At 46.8% G+C, this 18,968-nt stretch overlaps 3 protein-coding genes across 3 annotated transcripts; 1 reads left to right on the top strand and 2 right to left on the bottom strand.

The window, feature by feature from the left end:
• Nucleotides 1–509: 509 nt before the first annotated feature.
• On the top strand, nt 510–4,234 carry LOC309540129 (progonadoliberin-2). The gene is made up of 4 exons (XM_082236818.1): nt 510–782; nt 2,412–2,583; nt 2,672–2,755; nt 3,898–4,234. Exons 2-4 carry the CDS (start codon nt 2,446–2,448, stop codon nt 3,934–3,936), a joined length of 261 nt encoding a protein of 86 aa, XP_082092944.1. The 5' UTR covers nt 510–782; nt 2,412–2,445; the 3' UTR covers nt 3,937–4,234.
• Nucleotides 4,235–5,604: 1,370 nt separating this feature from the next.
• Nucleotides 5,605–10,111, bottom strand: MRPS26 (mitochondrial ribosomal protein S26). The gene is made up of 4 exons (XM_082236775.1): nt 9,859–10,111; nt 6,637–6,783; nt 6,392–6,515; nt 5,605–5,985 (listed from the first exon to the last, which is right to left on the bottom strand). Exons 1-4 carry the CDS (start codon nt 10,077–10,079, stop codon nt 5,854–5,856), a joined length of 624 nt encoding a protein of 207 aa, XP_082092901.1. The 5' UTR covers nt 10,080–10,111; the 3' UTR covers nt 5,605–5,853.
• A 1,395-nt stretch (nt 10,112–11,506) lies between these two features.
• On the bottom strand, nt 11,507–14,869 carry LOC309540120 (neurophysin 1-like). Its single transcript, XM_082236811.1, has 3 exons — nt 14,678–14,869; nt 14,152–14,356; nt 11,507–11,741 (listed from the first exon to the last, which is right to left on the bottom strand). Exons 1-3 carry the CDS (start codon nt 14,795–14,797, stop codon nt 11,704–11,706), a joined length of 363 nt encoding a protein of 120 aa, XP_082092937.1. The 5' UTR covers nt 14,798–14,869; the 3' UTR covers nt 11,507–11,703.
• Nucleotides 14,870–18,968: the final 4,099 nt, after the last annotated feature.

The following is an 18,968-nucleotide window of genomic DNA, read 5'->3' as shown; positions in this document are numbered from 1 at the left end:
AAAGTGCAAGTAGATAAATAGGTACCTCTCTGGTGGGAAGGTAAATAGCGTTTCCATGTGGTGCTCTAGTTCGCCAGAAGCGGATTAGTCATGCTGGCCACATGACCCGGAAGCTGTATGCCGGCTCCCTTGGCCAATAAAGTGAGATGAGCGCCGCAACCGCAGAGTCGGCCACGACTGGACCTAATGGTCAGGGGTCCCTTTACCTTTGCCTTTACAGAGGGGAGCAGTAGAGCACGCAACTCTGAATGTCAGGGTCCTGGCTTCAAGTCCAGGGCAAAAGATTCCTGCATCGGAGGGGGTTAGGCTAGATGACCCTGTGGTCCCTTTCCAACTCTACAATTCTACGAGTCTTTCAACAGCTATTCCATACTTTTTCCAACCCTTTAGTGGGCTTTAAAGATCAGACTCTGCAGCCGCCTGGGTCATGCAAAGCTGCAGAAGTTCCGACCAGCAAGCGGTCCCATCTAACAATTATTTTTGGAATGCATTGAACCTTTTCACTCCATAATTCCCCAGTTTTCCTGCCAAATGAAAGGGTCAGAAGACAGATTGCTGAAAGAGTATTAGCTGAGCACCGTCCTGATGGGAGGGATTCTTAGATGCATGTTGCCATCCGTAGAGTCTGATGCAGCAAACGTCAGCAAACAGCCTTGGCCAATGGGGCAACCACTTGCTTGCGCTGAAGTACACAAAGAATAATATAAATACCCAGAGCAAATTGCTGGAGCATCCGAGGAATTTCAGGACAGAGGGAGAAGAGCAAAAGCAATCAAGTCACCGTGAGTAGACTTTTCATTAAGCTTCTCTTACAATTCGTGTCTTGCAGGTAACTTGTACAATGTCCTTACATGCAAGCCAAGCGTCACATCTGGCTAGTTTTGTTGGAGGGGATTTGTTCTAAAGATGTTAATTGCAAATGTGTTTTATATATCTCCCAGGGCAGACAATATTTGTGCTGTTTCTACCTTTGGGTGTTTGCCATCTTTTGCCAAGTTGCGATAGCGCTGTGCTGAAGGTACCCCCCAGGTAGTTCCTTGCTTATCTCTGTGAATTACTTCTAGCTATAGCTGCAAAGTGCTCCCCACAGATTCATCGCCAGGGAGGGTGCTTGAAAAAGGGGATCTTTTTCAGCAGATAAGGTTGCTGCTGATGTGAGCACTGAATGCCTGAATAATGCACTCTTTGCAAAAAGAGCACTTTCCACTGCAGTTAAAAAATACTGCTGTTGGATGAGCATCAGTAGATGCAATTTTTTTTAATTTATTTTTTTGTAAAAGGCAGTGGGTTACTCTGACTCCCCATGGAAGAAATAGCAGTTTTTTCCAGCAGCCTTAGGAAGAATGTCTGCAGTTATCCAGATGTAAGTGTGACCAGTTTCAGGGATTGGAATGGAGGAGGGAAATGTACCCGCCCCAGTTATATGTGGGCTGGGATGAAGAGGACAGCAACCATGTCTCCAGCGACCTCCTTTTTTACTCCCATATAAGCAAATAGGTGCTAGCCAGTCAGTCCAATGGGGAAAAATACAATTCAGTACTTGGAGACACCATTAGGGTGGGGTGGGCAGCTGCAAACCTTGCTCCCTGCCACTGGTGGACCCCAGTAACCTCTCTTCCAAAGCGTTCCAAGTCCTGCTCAAGCCCCCACTTAAAGCAATCCCATTAAAACAACACGAGAATTAAAACAGGATGAGAGATGGCTGTGAAAATAGGTGTGTCTTCAAAAAGCTGGTGGAATCGCCATTGCAGGAAGCGCATGCTGCAGTACTATTGCTACCAGTGAAAGAGCCCGTCTCCGCATTAACATGAGACCATGGCAAGCCCACCCAGGTCCCAGTTGTTGATCTTAATGGTGTTAATGGCCAAGGGAGGGGAAGTTGGTATTTCCGGTGACCTGGTCCAGAGTAGTTTGGGGCTTTGCTTTTAAGCAACAAGATCTCGAAACTGACTCAGTGGGTAGTAAATAAAGTGTGCAAGTCCTTCAACATCGGCACGATACGTATGTGTTAAGGGGCACCACCTGTTGTCTGCACACCTGTGGCTTTCATAGTCTGCCCATGTGAAACTTGGTTATTAATGGCAGTCCTGTAGGAATGGCCCAATACAGTGGTACCTCGGGTTAAGTACTTAATTCGTTCCGGAGGTCCATTCTTAACCTGAAACTGTTCTTAACGTAAGGTACCACTTTAGTTAATAGGGCCTCCCGCTGCCGCCGCACGATTTCTGTTCTCATCCTGGGGCAAAGTTCTTAACCCGAGGTACTATTTTTGGGTTAGCAGAGTCTGTAACCTGAAGCATCTGTAACCTGAAGCGTCTGTAGCCCAAGGTGCTAGAAAACAACACCTTACAATTCCTGCCTTTGCAGAGCTTCCCAATGCTTTTTTTCTTCCCTCCCCCCCCCCTCTGCAGATTTTATTGAGGCAGTGAGGCTCCAGGCATCACTATGGCATACCAGAGGTCCCTCCTGCTTTCTCTGTGCATAATGCTCACCATCAGCATGCATCTATCAAGCGCTCAGCACTGGTCCCACGGATGGTACCCGGGAGGGAAGAGAGAGATTGATTTGCCACAAAGTCCAGAGGTACGCCAATGCTGTCCTTACCCTGGCATCGCCTGCCTAAGTCAGTTGAGCTGCCTTAGCACACTTCTCTCTCTTGCTCTGAATTCAGGTCTCTGAAGATATCAAATTATGTGACGGGGAAGACTGCACTTATCTGAAGATCCCGAGGGATAAAATTGTGAAGACTCTGCTGGTAAGCAAGGGAGTGGCACTGTAGATTCAGAGCCTCTTTGGAGAGCAGAGTGAGATTAATCTTTGCAGGCTTTGCAAATTCCTCTTGCGATTGGCTCATTTAAGGCAGCTGGTGACAACTAAAAGTACAGTAGTTGGGTCTTAAAGCTTCAGAGGCAGTAGTACATCACTTAAGGCCAGCTGCTGGGGGGATGCACTGGGAAAAGGCTGAGCTTCCAGGAAGTCCACAAACTGGGAAGGAGGGCTTTGCCCCAGTGCTGATCTTTGTCCCACAGCACCTGGTCTTCAGAAAAATCTCTAAATGTGGTGTTTGTTTCCAGTGATAAAGAGTAACATGACAGTGATGACGATTTCTTAACTGCTCTTTGGGTAAGGCAAACTATATATATATATATATTCGATGCTAAAATCAGTTAAAACAATTAACAATCGGAAGAATGGGGTGGGTCCTTACAAAATTATCTCAGGTGTCAAATAAAAAGGATTAAAAGGCGTAACTTCAGCATATGATGAAAGCTGTATCGTGAAGGTGCCAAGGGAGGGAATTATGCAGTTTGGAGACTGGGCTTCTCCTGGGCCACCACAATCCCAAAGTAACCTGAATGGATGAACTAAACAGGGTGGATGTGGAGGGTTGGGATATTGGTTTGGGTTTTCTTGTTCTTGTTTTTAGCATGTATTTTGTGCTTTTATGTTGTATTTTTATGTTGAGAACTGCCCTGTGATCTGCAGATGAACGGCAGTATACAAATAATAATAATAATAATAATAATAATACCAAGAGGGCCTTCCTGTGCAGATCATAATACCTGAGGGTCTGTAGGAAAGGAGTACAGCATGCATTAATAGCTGTTAACTGACCTCCCCTACTCCAGCCTAATTTTGTTGACATATCAGGTGGCAACTTGCCATGCATGCGTCTCCACAGATCAGGGAATATTTCCTCATGCTACATCCTTTTCGTGCACAACCCTTTTCAACAGAATCAGTTAATGTAGGACTCATTTAACTAGTATTTGCATGAATGGAGACCAGTTCTGCACCTGTGCCCTGCTAAGATGTTTTCAGACCAAAGTAGATCCTTGATCATTCTGGAACATTCAATTCCTTATTGCTGATATGCTGTTGCATTCATTTTAACAGGCTGACATGCTAGCAAGACAACTTCAGAAGAAAAAATGATGCCCCTTTGCATGTTTTTTGGGGAAACGTTTTGCACCTGAACAGATGACCCACCCCTCCTCCTCAGCTTAATGTGTTCTGTTTGTGGGAGTGATGTGCCCAGCCCATTGTTAAATTCTCAAGAACACTGCAGCAGTCTTTACTCAAATTCCCAGCATGTGAACGTACTACTTTAGTGACTGAAAAAAGCATTTGTGTTTACTGTTGTCCAGTCAGAATGAAGATTTGCAGGGAGTTCTCTTTATGCACTTGTAAAACTCAATTATGTTGAATAAAATACTTTATTTTGCTACACACACATCTGTGTTTGCACTCTGCATGTGTGTCCAAAGACACATCACCATTTACAGGTTTCAAGCTGCACTTCGTAGGCCACTTAATCTAAAGTTGCAGGGAAATTCGAAGCATGGTCCACGACACATGGTTAAATGGTCAAATCTCTCTCAGAAGACCTAGTGATGGCCACCAGGTTGAAAGGCTTGAAAAGGGGGCAAGACAAATTCATTGAGGGTAAGGCTATTAATGGCTGCTAGCCAAGGTGACACGATGCCTCTCAATAGCAGTTGCCGGGAATCACAAGTGGGGAGCCTGCTGTTGCACCCACGTCCTGCAAGGGGGCTTCCCATGGGCATCTGGTTAGCCACTGTGAGCATAGAATCAAAGAACTGTAGAGTTGGAAAGGACCGCAAGAATCATCTCGTCCAATTCTCTGCAATGCAGGAATCTTTTGTCCAATGTGGGGCACGAACCCAAGACCCTGAGATTAATAAGAGTCTCGTGCTCTACTGGACTAGATGGGCGTTTGGTCTTATTCTGTAAGCTCTTCTTGCATGCTTCTGATTGCAGGTAGCTTGGAAGCAAGAAGGGGATTTTCCAAAGAGTGTTTTGTACCATCAGACCATGGGTGGGGAACCTGCTGTTCTATCAGCCCCAGCCAGTACAGTGGTACCTCGGGTTAAGAACTTAATTTGTTCCGGAGGTCCGTTCTTAACCTGAAACTGTTCTTAACCTGAAGCACCACTTCAGTTAATTCAGCTAATGGGGCCTCCCACTGCCGCTGCTGTGCAATTTCTGTTCTCATCCTGAAGCAAAGTTCTTAACCCGAGGTACTATTTCCAGGTTAGCGGAGTCTGTAACCTGAAGCGTACGTAACCCGAGGTACCACTGTATAGCACAGAAGAAGATATGGAGGGCCACTTCTAATGGCTTCATATAGATATTAGATAGCATTGGGGATAAAACAGGGCCCACAGCATAACTCCGAGAGGGCTGAACATCACTTTCCTGGTGCTTCAGTTGGAACTGCAACAACTATGGAGTCAAAGTCTCTCAGAAGATGAGCGACATTATACCCAAAAGGTGCAGCCAATTGGCCAAGGTCAGCCCTCAAGAGCTCCAGGGATCCTTCCCCTTCTGAACTATCCTAAAAAAACCCTCCCAATCAGGTACCAAGCTGTAATATGCTTTCTTTGCCACTCACATTGCCACATGTTCACTAATTGGTGTTTGGTTAGCCTGAGAATGAGAATCCACCCTGTTCCACCCCCATTTCCATGCTTCCTCCCCAACGGTCACTCACCATTCTGCGCCCAGTCCTCATTGGGAAGTTTTGTGGCCCCTCTTTGCCATAGACCTTTAAAATGCTCAGGACATAGCGAATGAAACCTCTAAGAGAAACCCAATATTTTATTACGGAAAAACGGCAACAAAGTCTTCAAGAAGGGCACCAATGTTCTGAAAATATAAAACCCCAAAGATATACATATTTCAGGGTGAATGTCTCAAAGCAGTCTTATTGATGAAGTTGAGCAAGCCAGTTCTGGTCCCCTCACAGTGACTCTGGCAGCTGGATGGAAAGGACACTCAACCACTCTGGCAGGGAATACCAGGACTCCCAGGCTCCTCTGGTATGAGTTGCTAAGGCAATAAGCTCCGCTTGGCTATCCTTCCTTCCTTATCAATGGCAAAATTGTAGTTGCGAGGGTTGTCTAGGCACTCCTCAATCCGCTCATCTATATTTTCAGGGGTGATGAAGTTCTTGGCTTCTTCCTGCATCAGCAAAAGAGGAAAAGAAGGCATTTTAAAAACACAGTATTTCTCCCCCTGAACAACGCTCCACACACACAGGGTTGTCCGTTTCAAGTCTTTCGTCATTGCATCAGCGCCCAAAGGGTTGGAGAAAAGGCAGCAGTGGCCTTCAGTAAAAAACCCCAGTGCTGTACCTGGACTCCTACCACTGTTAACCCAGCCACACCCTCCTCTGGTAACCTAAAACAATAGCCAAAGCATCCTGGTTGGAGTCCTGGCTGTTCTCTTATGAACTTTCTCTTTTATTTTGTGTCCCCCAAGCATCACCAAAACTAGGTAGCATTTTGACATTTAACCAGTCCGCAGTAGCAAAAAGATTGCTCTAAGGAAGAAGCGTCAAAGTGAAGGCAGCTGCTTGCATCCCTACCTGCAACTGGAGCACCTCTTTCTCCTTCTCCTTGAGAATTTCTTCCATATAGGTAGCCCGATTCTGGGCTCCTTGCAGTCGGCGTTCTTGATCAGCTGCTGCTTCCTTTCGGAGGCGCTCCTCCCTGGGGTTAGGGACACAGAAGGAACTTAGCACTTGCTGCTCTCAAGACAACAGAAACAGCCAAAGGCCAAGAAGAGTAATGAAATCAACAGCAGATTTAAAAATCAACACGCCATGCTCACCTCCGTTCCCGTAGACGTCTGTTCTCTGCGTCATTCCAGGCCATCAGCTCTTGATGCTCCTTGTTTGCAGCCTCCTCTCTCTGCTTCCAGACTTCCCCAAACTTCTCTGCATAATGTTTCCGCAGCACCTCTTCTTTGAACTCGCCTCTGGTAGAGAGCATAGGAGGGAATGTTAAAAAAGCACCTGCCCCTTTGTTACTGATATCTTCCCTGCAGAGGCAAGAGTCACAAGGGCCCCATGTGTCATATGCAGGGTTGTGATCCTCCAGATGTCTCTGAACTACAGCTCCCATCACAGGTCCCTCAACCCTGATGAATGCCTATCAATCATTCAGAACTTATGTTTGCGCAGTTGCGTTTTTATCTTGTATTTTTATGCTGTGAACTGCCTGAACTCTTCAGATAAAGGGTGGTATACACATTTAATATATAAATCATAGAATCCCCTGCAATGCAGGAATCTCAACTAAATCAATGTGACAGGTGGTCATCCAAACTCTGCTTAAAACCCTCCAAGAAGGGAGAGTCTACCACCTCCTGAGCAAGACTGTCAAACAGCTCTTACTATCAGAATGTTCTTCCTGATGTTTAAGTTTGAATCTCCTTTCTGGGGGCTTGAAGCCATTGGTTCAAGTCCTGGCCTCTATGTGACAGCCCTTCAGACACTTGAAGCAGTGTTAGAAACTGAGATATGAAAGCTAGGATCTAAATGGCACCTTAAACTTAGGTTATGGATGCAACATTGGAATGTCTAGGCATTTTTTTAATAACAAGAATACAAAGCTGAAAATGAATGAACTGCAGCTAAAATATTATGTTCATTTATCACATGGTCTAGTCCTTCCACTGCCCCCCCTAATATTCTTAAGAGGGTCTCTTCTCCAGTTTTCAGAAAGTATCTGGAAGTGGGGAGGCAGAAAAACATCCTCCTTTCCTTCCACTCTGCAGTTTTAATCTGAAATCTTAGGCACAGTACTGAGCCCAGAGCTCAGAAACTGCTCAGGCTAATGAAATTCTCTGTAGCAAAAAAAAAAAGGCACCCAGACCAATGGGACTTTCAAACACAATTTTGAAAATGGCTGCCACACCACATCTTTGTACCTAGTCCAACCCCCTGCAATGCATGAATGTAAACTAAAGCATCCATGACAGATCCTGTCTTGCAACCTGAAGCTATTGGTTCAAGTCCTACTCTCCAGAGCAGGAGAAAACAAGCTTGCCCCCTCTTCCATGTGGCAGCTCTTTAGATATTAGATGACGGCTCACATATCAACTGTTCCTCATACGGCTTAGTTTCCAGACCCTTGACCATCTCAGTCACCCTCCTCTGCACAACTTCCAGCTTGTTAACATCCTTTTTCAACTGTGGTGCCCAGAAGTGGACACAGAATTCCAAGTGTGGTCTAACCAAGGCAGACTAGAACAGGACTATGACTTCCCTTCTGCCTTGGTTAGACCACACTTGGAATACTGTGTCCAATTCTGAATAGAACAGGACTATGACTTTGCTGTGGGACATGGGTGGCGCTGTGGTCTAAACCACAGAGCCTAGGGCTTGCCAATCAGAAGAAGAAGAGGAGTTTGGACTTGATATTGCGCCTTTCACTCCCCTTAAGGAGTCTCAAAGCGGCTAACAATCTCCTTTCCCTTCCTCCCCCACAACAAACACTCTGTGAGGTGAGTGGGGCTGAGAGACTTCAGAGAAGTGTGACTGGCCCAAGGTCACCCAGCAGCTGCATGTGGAGGAGCGGAGACGCGAACCCGGTTCCCCAGATTACGAGACTATCGCTCTTAACCACTACACCACACTGGCTCCCAAGGTCAGCGGTTCGAATCCCTGCGACAGGGTGAGCTCCCATTGCTCAGTCCCTGCTCCTGCCAATCTAGCAGTTCGAAAGCACGTCAAAGTGCAAGTAGATAAATAGGTACCACTCTGGCGGGAAGATAAATGGCGTTTCCGTGCGCTGCTCTGGTTTGCCAGAAGCAGCTTAGTCATGCTGGCCACACGACCCGGAAGCTGTATGCCGGCTCCCTTGGCCAGTAAAGCGAGATGAGCGCCGCAACCCCAGAGTCGTCCGTGACTGGACCTAACAGTCAGGGGTCCCTTTACCTATGACTTCCCTTGATCTGGACACTAGACTTCTGTTAATGCAGCTTGGAATAGCACTCACTTATTCTGCTGCTGCATCACCCTGTAGGCTCGTGTTCAGCTTGTGGTCTATAATAACTAAATAAATTGGAATAAATAAAAATAATAATAAATTGTCCAGTAGCACCTTAGGGACCAACTAAGTTTGTTTTGAGTATAAGCTTTCGTTCACATGCACACTTCTTCCATTTCATGCAGCTCAATGTGCTGCCTTCCATAATTCTAGATTCATGGGTATTCTAGAATCCTCCATGATTCTAGATTCATGAAGAAGTGTTCATGCACACAAAAGCTTATATCCAGAACAAACTTTTGTTGTTGTTGTTGTTTAGTCGTGTCCGCCTCTTCGTGACCCCCTGGACCAGAGCACGCCAGGCACTCCTGTCTTCCACTGCCTCTCGCAGTTTGGTCAGACTCATGCTCCGACAACACTGTCCCACCATCTCGTCCTCTGTCGTCCCCTTCTCCTTGTGCCCTCCATCTTTCCCAACATCAGGGTCTTTTCCAGGGAGTCTTCTCTTCTCATGAGGTGGCCAAAGTCTTGGAGTCTCAGCCTCAGGATCTGTCCTTCCAGTGAGCACTCAGGGCTGATTTCCTTCAGAATGGATCGGTTTGATATTCTTGCAGTCCATGGGACTCTCAAGACTCTCCTCCAGCGCCATAATTCAAAAGCATCAATTCTTCAGCGATCAGCCTCCAGCTCTCACTTCCATACATCACTACTGGGAAAACCATGGCTTTTACTATACGGACCTTTGTTGGCAAGGTGATGTCTCTGCTTTTTAAGATGCTGTCTAGGTTTGCCATTGCTTTTCTCCCAATAACCTAGTTGGTCTCTAAGGTGCTACTGGACAATTTTTAAAATTTACCTCGACTGCCTCAGCCCAACACGGCTCCCTACCTACCTACCTACCTGAATCTAAATAAATTGGCGCAGCCCGGCCCCCCACTTCGCCTTCCCCCACTTGCACCCCAAACTCCCCTTCGAGGTCCGCGTGGCCCCGCCTCCAGGGGCCCGCCGGCTGCCCTGATTGGCCGGCAGGGCTGAGTGACAGGCTTCCCCGGCGCCTCACCTGAGGGCGGTCATGACCCGCCTATAGCGCTCGTAGCGGCCCAGCACCACCAGCAGCTCGGCCGGGTCGACGGGCGGCGGCACCTTGACCCTGCCGGCTTTGGATTTGGCCGGGGGGTCGTGGCGCGTCTTGCGGCCCCGCGAAGGCGCGTCCAGGAGCGGCGCCAGGCTCCGGCCCAGAAGGCCGCCCCGGCCGGAGAAGGGGACCAGCCCGCGAAGCATCCCGGCGGCGGCGGCGGCAGTTAGAGCGGAAGCAAAAGCCTGAGGGAAAAGTCCGCACGCCGGAAGCTGGACTGGGGCAGTATGGGAAATGTAGTTTCCTCGCTGTCTTTTTCCTCACGAGCGGCTCTAAGCACCGGAAGTGGGGCTGAGGCACGATGGGAAATGGAGTCTTCCTCAACTCGATTCCTTGTGGCCTACACACCGGAAGTAGACCCGGGCTACTGACGGTTTTCTCGCTTTCGCTACTCCCGTCTCCTGCTATTAGGCCCCGTATTTGCTGGATCCGTGAGGCGGGTGAGACCCGAGCGCGGCCTACCTCAGAAATAAAAGCAGGCGGAAAGAAGGAAGGCAGGGTGTGCAGGTCACCGGAAATAGGGCGTGAGCATGACGGGAAACGTAGCCCTCCCTCTCGCTGTCAATCAAGGAAATGAGCGGGAAAGACGGCGCCTCATCTGCTGGAGGGCGGGCAGGGCACCGGAAGTAGGGTGTGGGCGTGATGGGAAATGTAGTTCCTCTTCCCTGTCACTCAAGTTAAGCGTTTAGCCTTCCTTTCAGGGTTATTGTGGGGGATTAAATGAGTGGGGAGAGGCATGTAGCCCACCTTGGGTGGGATGCAGCAAATAATAAAATAAAATGAGTGGGGGAAACCACGCCTCAGCTCCTGGTCCCCCTCACGGGTATTATTATTGCTAAATTATTAGCATTATTCTCACCTGCCTGTCCCACCAAAGGAGCCCAGGGTGGCAAACAGCGAAGCAGTACAATTAAAAATAAGAATAGCAAAATTAAACAGTAATATATTCTCACAGCTAATAATTCCAAGGATGCCGGGAATAGAATTTTCCAAAGTGCCTGCTTTAAAAATTTCTCCTGAATGTTAAGAATGATGGAAAGCCTTGCACAAGTGGGGAGCCACTACCAAGAAGGCCCCGTCAAAGGGTTATTGTTATTACCTCAGAGAGCCGCCACGCTTTCCTTTACGAAGTGTTTCTTCCATGCACTCCAACATTTCAGATGGAAATGGGGACTTTGTTGTGTACTTGCGTTCTTACACTGCCTGTTACCTCGCCTCCCTCCAATTATTACACATTGCTAAAAGCCCTTCTCTAGCTGCTGATCGTTGCCTATTCTACCCTGCACTATGTGTGCTCTTGAAACAGGCCCTTTCTATTCCACCAAGTCTTGGGAGGTTGAGATTGGTTGGAATTGTGACTAGTTCTTGCTGCGATTTGTAGCATTTTTTGAGAATTTGCAATAATACATTTTACTGTTTTAATGTGTGCTTTAAAAATCTTTTTATGGTAGTCTTGGCAGACTTTTTTTTTTTGCCAACAGGCAAACAATGACCCAAGTAAATGAATGAATAAACAAATGTATCCCCCTTCCATGCCATATTGTTAAGCAGATGAACAGTGACATAAGCAATAGACATGCTAATAGAACTTTATTGAAAAGCCAGGAGAACACAAATCATAGACTTCTGTTGCTGATATGCAACTTTTAATTTGCCCAGGTTTGTCGGCCGTTGGCATCTAGCATGCGTACTTGACGTGTCCCACTGGCGTTGCCTGCAAGTTCATAATCAAAAAGTGGATTCACATGATCCTTGTTCCTTGTTGTCTTCTCATTCTTGGTCACAGGCAGAGTCTACCGTGCAGCCCTCTGAAATGACAAGGAAATTTGTCAAAAGAAACCAACATGGGCCACGTCTTTTGTGGCCGTTTCTGATCATCATAGGAACAGATCTGCCCAAGGCAGGTTGCATACTGAGCCAGCCCAACAACAGAGACTACCTGGACAACTGTCTGTACAGTGGTACCTCAGGTTAAGAACTTAATTCATTCTGGAGGTCCGTTCTTAACCTGAAACTGTTCTTAACCTGAAGCACCACTTTAGCTAATGGGGCCTCCTGCTGTCGCCGCGCCGCCGGAGCACAATTTCTGTTCTCATCCTGAAGCAAAGTTCTTAACCTGAGGTACTATTTCTGGGTTAGTGGAGTCTGTAACCTGAAGCGTCTGTAACCTGAGGTACCACTGTAGTGCCAAAATTCGAGGAGCACCTGCCAACATCTTGAGAGGGGAGAAGTGTTGCCTGCGTGATTAGAGGAGACACACAGAGGCAGCTTATCAAATTACTTTCTGGTAATATATCTCTGGAATTCCAGGGAACATGGTCAAGTGAGGAGGAATCTTTTAAAGGCAAGCGCTGCATATTCTTCTAGACAACTTCCAGGGGCACAGGCAAAAGTGGGTGGGGTGGTGCATGCAGATTTTACCTTTGGCTAGTTTTACAGTTGGCTAGTTTCTCACATAAAAAGGTAAAGGGACCCCTGGCCATTAGGTCCAGTCATGGCCAACTCTGGGGTTGTGGCGCTCATCTCGCTTTACTGGCCGAGGGAGCTGGCGATGATTCGAACCGCAGACCTTCTGATTGGCAAGACCTAGGCTCTGTGGTTTAACCCACAGCACCACCCGCGTCCCTAGTTTCTCACATACCCTCCTCTCTATTCTCCATACACACAAGCAAGAGGCATCATCGAGGGACATTCCTGCTGTGCAAAAACATTCAAGAAGGGTGCAAAGCAGGATTGGGGAGCAGGTGTGGGGTGGGGAGAGACCCAAGGGCCAGAGAGGCTTAGAGGGCTGCATTTGCACACACCCACACCCCGCTCTTGTTCCTGATGGTTCCCCACACCTCATCAAGAGAGTTCTGGTCCCTTTCAGCTGCCCAAGCCTTAGTCCCTGACAGTTGTCAAGAGGGAAATGGAAAACGTAAAAATGAGAAAACAGTATTCTAGCCAACTCTTGGCCATTTTAAGTACTCTTTCATGCTCCTCGGCATCACATAAGATGCAGGGGGAGCGGCATATTGCAGGGTAATGTTGATTTGCTTAGGCTGGCATCAACTAGTTGCTAAGATAAGGTTACAAATCAGTCCACTGACAAAATCCTAACTGAAGCTGAAAAGCGTCCCCGGATTCATTGAAAAAAATCTGGTAACTTTGTGCTAAGAAGTAGTTGCATTGCAGGGGGTTGGAATAGATGACCCTTGGGTTCCCTTCAACTCAGCAGTTCTATGGTTCTAAGGAAAGCCACTTTTCATTCAAAAATATTATTTCACTGCATGTATTCCACAGCAGGTAACAAATGAACTCATGCCTGTTTCCCCGGCAGCAATTTGTGGATGTTTAAAATGCATATAAATGGGTTCAACTCAGTACATAACACCTGGGGTTCCCATCCCCATCATCCACATGTTGTCTTGAACCTCTTCACAAGGACAGAGGGCCTTCCCACATCTAAACTGGCTTTATCTAGCCGAGCTTGACAGCAGCTGTAGCAGCAGCAATTTTCTATGCCCACAGCAATTTCCAACTAGCAGAAACCAAATTGCGTTCACTTGAAAAAGCAAAAAGGGTGATATGCGCACTGTGGAAAGCACAAGTGCCGGAAACCACATGGCGCTGCACAGATATGGACAGCATAGCAATGAATGTTATGGGTAAAAAGGGCGGGTTTCAGCCAAAAGAGAAGAAGAAACTTTTCATGTAAGCTGCAACCGTGACAAGGACATTGCTAGCCCAAAATGGGAAAGCGACAAAATTCCAACAAAAGAAGAATGGCAAGGAAAGCTGACGGAATATGCTGAAATGGTAAAAACTGATGAAAAGACTTAGAGATAAAGACAATACTGCAGAGACTTTTAAAAAGAATGGGAACCATTCATGTTGTATATACAGAAACAATGGAAAGAGATGAACTGACTAGCAGGGTTTGAGTGAACACTTACAGTCAACTAAAACAAATATCGAAACTACAAAGAGGTTGTTAAATAAGATAAGAGCACAGCAACAAGTAATATAGAGAACTCAATATTAAGATAAAACAAAGTAAGGAGCAGGAGAAGTTATTATGCAAAAAACAGAAAAGGAAGTTGAGGGAAGTCATGGGGGGAGAGGGCTCTGTATTTTGTTTGTTTTGTGTTTGTTATTTTATAAAAAGATAAAATCCAATAAAAATTATTTTAAAAAGAAAAGAAAAAGGGCAGGTTTCTGATGGGGAGATGTCCTCACCATTGTTGCAGCAGATGCCTGATGCTGCGCACGTCCCTCCGCTGTTGCCGCACGGCTTCCTTCCAGACTCGCAAGGCGTTGGGAGGAAGTTTTCTTCCTGGCATCTCATGGTTTCCGCTGTGCCAAAGTAACAGCCTAGTTCTTCCCCGCAACAGATGTTGGGACCAAAGCAATGCCCTCTGTTTCTTGGCCCACAGGAGATGCACTGGTGTGGGGCACAAAACGGGGGAAATGTAGCTTCATGCAAGTCTGGTTTACATAGTCCGATGTCTGGCGATGTTTACAGTTGAAGTGGTTTGGATGGCATGCAAACCATGCATATAAAGCACACACACACAAACACACACACACACACACACACACACACACACACAAACCCACACCAACACCCACACCAACAGACAGAATTCTTTCCCGGTCTGATATGGAGAGCCCAGGGATTGAACCTGCAGTCTTCTGCATGCAGATGCTCTTAACACTGAGCCAAAGCCCTCTCCCACCTTGCCGTAAACCCGCCATGACCTACCTTTCTGACTTCCATGTCCAGAAGGGAGCGCTTCCCTCCAATGGGGCAATTCTGGATGTAGCAAGCCGAAGAGAGAGCCAGGAGCCAAAGCAAGCAGAAGGCTAGCATATTGTAAGACATGGTCGCCCTGGTTGCCACCAGCTGCTTCTCTTGAGGAGCAGGAACGGAGAAGGTCTTTCTGGTTTTTGCCCTTACGGCCGTAGGTATATATATACTGGTGGACAGGCCTGTTGAGCCGCGCTATAGCCCTTGTTACTCATTTCTCTTAAAAAGCACAAGGCATTGCTCTTCACGCCAAGTGTCATGTCTAATAAGACAAGGTCGCAGATGTGAGGCCACTGAAATATGGGCAATTTTCTCTCCCGTTTCGTTCCAAACTGGGTGGAAGATGCATCAAAGGCCAAGAGTTCTCCCTAATTGAAGAAGTCTTTGATGTCACCCGAGGTTGGGGAGGAGAATATGAATACTTTTCGTTGGGCTTTCGGGAGATCTGACATACTTTCCCCCTGGATTTTGGGGAGATCTGATCTGTGTGAGACTCTGGCCTGGACCATAACCCTCTTGGAAAAAACCTCCTGAGATTTTAGGAGGACATCTGTTTGTGGAAAGCACAAACACCACCCATTATTATTAGATCTATTTATTTTATACAGTAATAGTAAAGGTAAAGGTAAAGGGACCCCGACCATTAGGTCCAGTCGCGGGCGACTCTGGGATTGCGGTGCTCATCTCGTTTTACTGACCGCGGGAACCAGCGTACAGCTTCTGGGTCATGTGGCCAGCATGACCAAGCCACTTCTGGCGAACCAGAGCAGCGCACGGAAACGCCATTTACCTTCCCACTGGAGCGGTACCTATTTATCTACTTGCACTTCATGCTTTCGAACTGCTAGGTTGGCAGGAGCAGGGACTGAGCAACGGGAGCTCACCCCGCCGCGGGGATTCGAACTGCCGACCTTCCGACTGGAAAGCCCAAGAGGCTCTGTGGTTTAACCCACAGCGCCACCTGCGTCCCAGTACAGTAATAGTATTTACCCAGCATATATCACCTATTCATACAATATAAGATGTTAATATACAGTAAAATATAAAACAGCATGAAAACAGTACAAAATGACCTTTTAAATGGTAGAAATTCATTTTTTAAAATTTAAATGGTGCATAGGTCTGTCTCATCTGGAAGAGGGTTCCACAGCTTGGGCCTGCCAACACTAAAGACTCAACTTCTAGCGGAGACAATGAAAATGTTTAAGATTTCCTGTTGGAATAGCTCAGTGGCTAGAGCGTGAGGCTCTTAAACACAGGGTTGTGGGTTCGAGCCCCATGTTGGGCAAAAGGTCCTGCATTGCAAGGGCTTGGACTAGGATGAGTGAAATATACTCCAAGTGGAGAGTGGATTTCATGCTCTTTATTCAGCTCATAGTGGTGAGGAGGAATGCCCATTCCCCCAGAATGTCTGCTTTATATACATTATTTACACAATGGGCCCCACGTGATTGGCTAATTCCGGGATTCTCCTGTAGGCCAATCAGGTTGCAGATTCACTTCCACCTGGAGCTGGATAGGGTGGCTCCTGTGGACCAATCAGCATTCTGAATCCTATTGTGCTAGGACCAATCAGACTGCTGCATTCTGAATCCTATTGTTCTAGGACCAATCAGACTGCTGCCTTTTGGATCCTATTCAACTCAGTACATAACAATGAGCCTCGTGGTCCCTTCCAAGTTTGTGGTTGTGTCTGCCAAAGGAGCCTAGGACGGCAAACACCAAAGTGGTAAAGCCGTACTATTAAAAATAAAATAGTAACATACTTAGGGCGATTCAAAACATTTAAATCACTTGTGCTAATGCTCCTGAAACTTTCATTTCAGGCAAGGTGTTTTCCAAAGAGGGCTTATAGTTATTTTGGATCTCTTTGCCCAAGTCAAAAAGTTGTTGCTATGCACAGAGTGTGTCTACTGAACCAGTAGATGGTGCACAAAGAGCGGCCTTAACTTCTTCTTAGGCTGCTGAAGTATAGCATCCATTCCAGTTAGCGTTATGTTCTATCGTGCGTGCAGTTTACTAGAAATGGGTTGGCATAAATGAAAAAAGAGGGTAAGCCATTCCTCTCACCCACTTGGATAAAAATAAGGATCAAGTTCACTCCAAGTCAGATGAGTTCTTGTAGCTTGGTAGGGTCAACTCTCAGAATTAAGGGATTCCAAATCTAACTCTCTGCAGCCTTTGGTGTTTCAATAACTAATGATCTTTAAAATGGAATAGGCCCTGTTCTTGATATCTCCACATTGCAAGTTTGAAGAAGGATGTGCAACCATTGGTCAGGTTTAAGGTGCTGGTTTTGACCTTTAAAGCCCTATGTGGCCTAGGACCCTCTTACCTACGGGACCGCCTCTTCTGGTATGCCCCGCGGAGGACCTTAAGGTCCACAAATGACAACATTTGGGAGGTCCCAGGTCACAAGGTGGTTAGATTGGTCTCAAGTAGGGCCAGGGCCTTTTCAGTACTGGCCCCAACTTGGTGGAATGCTCTGTCACAAGAGACTAGGGCCCTGCGGAATTTGACATCTTTCCGCAGGGCCTGCAAGACAGAGCTGTTCCGCCTGGCCCCTATGTTTCCCTCCCCTTATGGTTTTGATGAGGCTGCATTTTAAATTGCATTTTAACCTTTATTTTAAATTGGTTTTTTCCCTCCCCTGTTATATTTTTACTGTAATTTTACTGTTGTTGGCCGCCCTGAGCCTGGCTCTGGCCAGGGAGGGTGGGGTATAAATAATTTTATTCTTATTCCTATTCTTGCTGCACCCTTTGCCCCTTTCCTCTGCTAGGGATGGACAGATCTGTCAATTTCGGTTTCTCTCAGTTTGCAATTTTATTTCTTATTGTTTTAAAGTTCTCAGCAAAACTTTTCAGCTTTTTAGGCTGATTTTCTCACAACAGAACACATTTCCGTATGCATTTTGCCACATATACTGTACACAACCATAGGTTTGTCTTCTTCCTAAGTGCATTTCTGTACGCTATTTTCACCAATATATGCACACCTAACCCTAGGATATCCATTTTTGCATGCATTACTTGGGCTACATTGCAAAATTTGGAAAAGTGCAGGTTTTGAAGGACGGTTGTGTTTCGGCGTATTGTTTCAGAAAGTGTGAATTAGGTAGGTTCACCATTAAATGCAAAAACGACTCAGATTGGTCCCTCAGATTGGAGAAAGAATAAATCACTTCCCCAACTGCCCTGCCCCCCCCCCGCCCTGTATTTGGCCAGAACAAAGGTGGCAACCCTAGACTAGCTGACCCTTGATCTCCCTTCCAACTGTACAGTTCTGTGTTTCTATGGCTATTCCCACCCCCCAGTCTGACACATCATTCTCTGTCTTCCACACAGGCAAGGAAGAAACATTCGATGACATATTCCAGCCAGGCAAAAACCTTCAAGGAGGATGCGAGCAAGGATGAGGAGTGTTGTACAGTGGTATCTTGGTCCTTCAAACGCCTTGGTACTCAAACAACTTGGAACCCAAACACTGCAGACCCAGAAGTGTTCCGGTTTGTGAATTTTTTTCGGAAGCCGAACGTGCTCCGTTTTGAGTGCCACACTTCCGTTTTGAGTGTTATGCTTCCATTTTGAGTGTTACGCTGCGGTCTGTCTGTTTTTGCTATTTGTTTTGTGTTTTGTGTGTGTGTGAGTGTGTGTGACTGTGTGGAACCCGGTTCAGCTACCGATTGATGGATTGTATGACTGCAGTGCATTGTTTATTGCTTTCATTTTATGGATCGATGGTCTCGTTAAAGAGTAAAATTAATGTTAAATTGCTGCTTCCAGGGCAGCTCCATCTGGTACACAGGCTGAGACCCTCCCTGCCTGCGGACTGTCTCGCCAGAGTGGTGCATGCTCTAGTTATCTCCCGCTTGGACTACTGAAATGCGCTCTCCGTGGGGCTACCTTTGAAGGTGACAGCCAAACTACAACTAATCCAGAATGCAGCAGCTAGACTGGTGACTGGGAGCAGAAACTACAACTAATCCAGAATGCAGCAGCTAGACTGGTGACTGGGAGCGGCCGCCGAGACCCCATAACACCGGTCTTGAAAGACCTAAATTGGCTCCCAGTATGTTTCTGAGTACAATTCAAAGTGTTGGTGCTGACCTTGAAAGCCCAAAACGGCCTCAGCCCAGTATACCTGAAGGAGCGTCTCCACCCCCATCGTTCTACCTGGACATTGAGGTCCAGCGCCGAGGGCCTTCTGGCGGTTCCCTCACTGTGAGAAGCCAAGTTACAGGGAA

Source organism: Podarcis vaucheri, assembly GCF_965113315.1.
Source record: "Podarcis vaucheri genome assembly, chromosome: 9".
NCBI classification, from domain to species: Eukaryota; Metazoa; Chordata; class Lepidosauria; order Squamata; family Lacertidae; genus Podarcis; species Podarcis vaucheri.
The sequence above is the reverse complement of the archived record's forward strand: the minus strand, read 5'-3'. Positions and strand labels throughout refer to the sequence as shown.